The 3,466-nt window shown below is 43.2% G+C and overlaps 1 protein-coding gene across 1 annotated transcript in view; it reads left to right on the top strand.

Moving 5' to 3' along the window:
• Positions 1-1,305, top strand: part of LOC103074306 (R3H domain-containing protein 1-like) — a gene marked incomplete at its 5' end in the record, with an annotated part of 53,857 nt that extends 52,552 nt beyond the window's left edge. Inside the window, 2 exons of the mRNA XM_007452024.1 lie at positions 124-208; positions 944-1,305. Coding sequence (XP_007452086.1) covers positions 124-208; positions 944-1,305 — 447 coding nt within the window. The remainder of the gene's footprint in view (positions 1-123; positions 209-943) is intronic.
• Between the last annotated feature and the right edge of the window lie 2,161 nt (positions 1,306-3,466).

The following is a 3,466-nucleotide window of genomic DNA, read 5'->3' as shown; positions in this document are numbered from 1 at the left end:
GGGTTTTTTGCCTGCTGAAGTAGAAAACCCAGACCGAGTATGGTTATGCGTTAAGCGGTCGAGCAATTGCAGTCACGTTTTGCGGCATTGTTAACCTTATTACTCATGTTTGTGGATTTTCAGGGCCAGTCTGGCAGCAGGCATGGAAACCGAGGAAGGAAACAAGCTAAAAAAGCTGCATCCACCGACCTTGGTGCAGGAGAAGCAGGTGTGTCCCCAAGAGGAATACGGATGTGGTTCTACAAACTGTTGGCCTGACAGTCTGTAAAACTGCCACACCACAGAAACGGGCTTTCCTCTTCTAGAGTCCTGCACAAAGTCTTAGAAAATTATGCCATCTATAATGTAGGGTTCTTGAACGTGTTCTTTTGATTCCGTCTCGTTTCAGAATTTGAGAGTACTGAGGTACAGGTGGGTTTAGGAGGGGTGAAGGGACCAAAGGGATTCAAAAGAGATGTGAGAGAGGAACAGGTAGAATGAAACGCGTTGCCTCTGTATTCTTTGAGAAAGGAAATAGTCCTTACACCCTTTAGGCGACAGGCTGAAAGAACAAATACATTGCCTCTCTATGGCAGGGTGTTTTCAAGTCGGTACCTTAACTTGCTTTTCAGCAGCCTTGGGGGCGTTAGGGCAGGTGCTCTTTTAAAGATCCTGTGCAGTTTTACAATGGGAATTCGAAGTGCAGGAACCTGTGTGCCCAGGATCCCACACCTAGTTTGGAGACGCCACTGCACAGGCTGCGTTTTGTACCTGAGGCTGCCAGCGTGGCTGCCTGAGGAGTAGGTAGGAAATGTTTAGAAGACGGCCATAACACGTATAACTCTGTGGATTTGAATGGTTTCAGAAAGTTATGTTCGTTTCCTGTGTCATATTTGTGTCTGCAGTACTTTTTGCCCACCTGTGGGTAACAGGGGTTATTAACTGTACACCTTTTCCATTCTAGTTGTTGGGAAGGTCTTGGAAATTACTGAACTGCCAGATGGAATAACTCGCGTGGAAGCCGAGAAGCTTTTTGGGGAACTCTTTAAAATTGGCGCCAAGATCCGGTGGCTCCGGGACCCCCAGTCCCAGCCCCAGCTGCGTCGTCACCCCCTCTGCTGTGGCAGCGGGGACAGCACTGTCAACCCCGAACGCTCTAAACCCAGTGACTTGGCCTCCACGTACACTGTCTTAGCCACATTCCCCTCCATCTCCGCCGCGCAGAATGCTCTGAAGAAACAGATTAACTCGGTTAACAAGTTTAAGCTGAGAACGAGCAAGAAGCACTATGACTTTCACATTTTGGAAAGGGCAAGTTCTCAGTAACAGCCACCTTGGACCCATGGCCTCTGTGATTCCCCCGTCCTCGCCCATCTTTAACTGGCTTGGTATTTGGAGCTTCTGTTAACATGATAGAGACTCCTAGGATGTGTGGTCGTGGTGTTAGCAACTTCTGAAGGCAGGCCGGTGATCCAGCAAAGGGGGGAAAATACACATTTCACCCCAAATGACTATAGGAATCCACATCGGAATGATACAGAGTTAGCAGCTTTTTCTGAGGAAATGCTGTTCAACTGCCTCCTAACTTTTATAGTTATTTTGTTTTATATTTCTGAATTCTTGTATCAGATCCAAAGCTCTATTGTACAGCAAATTATCCTTCAGAATGATTACAAACAGTTGCAACCTGTATTTCTTTTTTTTGCAGCCAGCACAGTGTGACCCAACATAGAATTTGGGGGAAAAGAATGCAGGAGTGTAATAACCAAGTCACAACCATGCACTGTCTTTGCGGGGCTGGAGGGTGACTAAGGAGAGCCCACAAATAGAAAATTACTCTTCCCCTGTATCTCTAAACACAGAAACAATTTCCAGAAAATATAGAACTCCCTAGTAGGGTCTTTTCCTTATTCACTTAGGTCGTATGAATATTAAGGGTAAATAAAATTATGTTCTTAATGCCTCTTAATCAAACCACTTAGGTTCAAAGGGGAATAGGAATCATTCTAGGCAGGAAAATACTTCCAGTTTTTTTTTTTTTTACATCTCCCTCCAATAATTAAATGCCACTTATTTTCATTCCCTTCCTTGTGGATTTTTTTGTCACCTGAGGAAATGCATTTGATGAATGCTGGAAACTTCTTCAAGTGGTTTAGAATGTGTTTTCATTGTTTGCAGCGGATCACTGGACATCAAAGATTCATTGCACTTATGAACAAGGAACCTTTTTTTCAATTCGCAAGGCTGTACAATGTGTGCTGATGCAAGCCTTTTTCAGTTCAAGAGAATAAATGTTTACAAATGTATACCCCCTTTGTCTTTTGTAAATTAAAACCATGTTTTTCAATGAGAGTCAGTGTTGAAGACTTAACCTGTCTTGAAGGTTTCAATTTCAGACTTAAGGAAGATGAAAGACAGTAAACTGCCTCGTTTTACAAATATTCTACAAAGCATCACTTTCTCTGTGGGAGTGTTTCTTGTGAGTATGACTCATGTCATTTCGTTCTCTCATAAGTTAATTCCAGTCCATTGTAGACAATTTTGAGTATGAACAAACTTATAGTCAGAAAATAGAACATGAAAATAGGAACAAATAGAACATTTCATCTACAATGAAAATAGAACATTATGTTCAGTTAGGTAAAGAATTTGTGTTTTTAGCTGGTATTTTGAGCACCCAGTTGTCCTGTTTAGCTCAAATACTTTATAGAAAGCTTTCACCATTTCTTAGCCCAGCAAATTCAAACCGCTGAGAAACCCAAAGTAGGGGTCGGAGGCAGGGCAGTCAGCCATCAGCAACTTGCCTGGAGCCTGACTGGCTTCCAGCCCAGACTAGGGGTTTACTTCACAACTCAAGAGCAGTAGGTGTTAACCAGCCTCTGGTGAAGATATTCACTCCTTCTAGAGCATTCGCAAAGCCCTACTTCGTCCCAGGGAATCCCGGACTTCCCCACAAGCTGGTGCATTCCAATTATGAATGTTGTGCTCCTGGGAGAAGTGGGAGCTGCCTTTAAACCATGTCAGATTAAGGAGCCACACACAGAGAAAGAAGAGTGAGGACTGAAAATCGCTCACTTTCGAGGACTGGTGAATTTAATTTTTGACTGTAGAGAGTCAGAGATGGAGAGGACATGTAATTAGGGCCAACATTGCAGCAAGAATTATTATTTAATCATGGGGGTGGAAACAAAACTACAATCCTATGGTCTATTTCAATTCTCTGAATATTCTCTTTAACTTTTGCAGTAGTAAGCCTGGTAAACGTATATAAGGGGTTATTTTGGGATTTTTTTAAGATCTATTAGCAACTTTCAAATATACAACACAGTACTAATGACTAGTCATCGTGCTGTACGTTACACCTGAAGTTTTGCTCTAGACCCTTGGTTTACCCTGGAGGAGATGAAGACTGTCCAGAGGAAAGCAGAGCAAGGCTACTCCACCCCTGTCCCCTGACAGTCACATGGGAATACTGTTCATCGCCCCA

This window comes from Lipotes vexillifer, unplaced genomic scaffold (genome assembly GCF_000442215.2).
Source record: "Lipotes vexillifer unplaced genomic scaffold, Lipotes_vexillifer_v1.1 scaffold105, whole genome shotgun sequence".
Classification (NCBI taxonomy): domain Eukaryota; kingdom Metazoa; phylum Chordata; class Mammalia; order Artiodactyla; family Lipotidae; genus Lipotes; species Lipotes vexillifer.
This window is presented reverse-complemented; position numbering and strand designations above follow the sequence as displayed.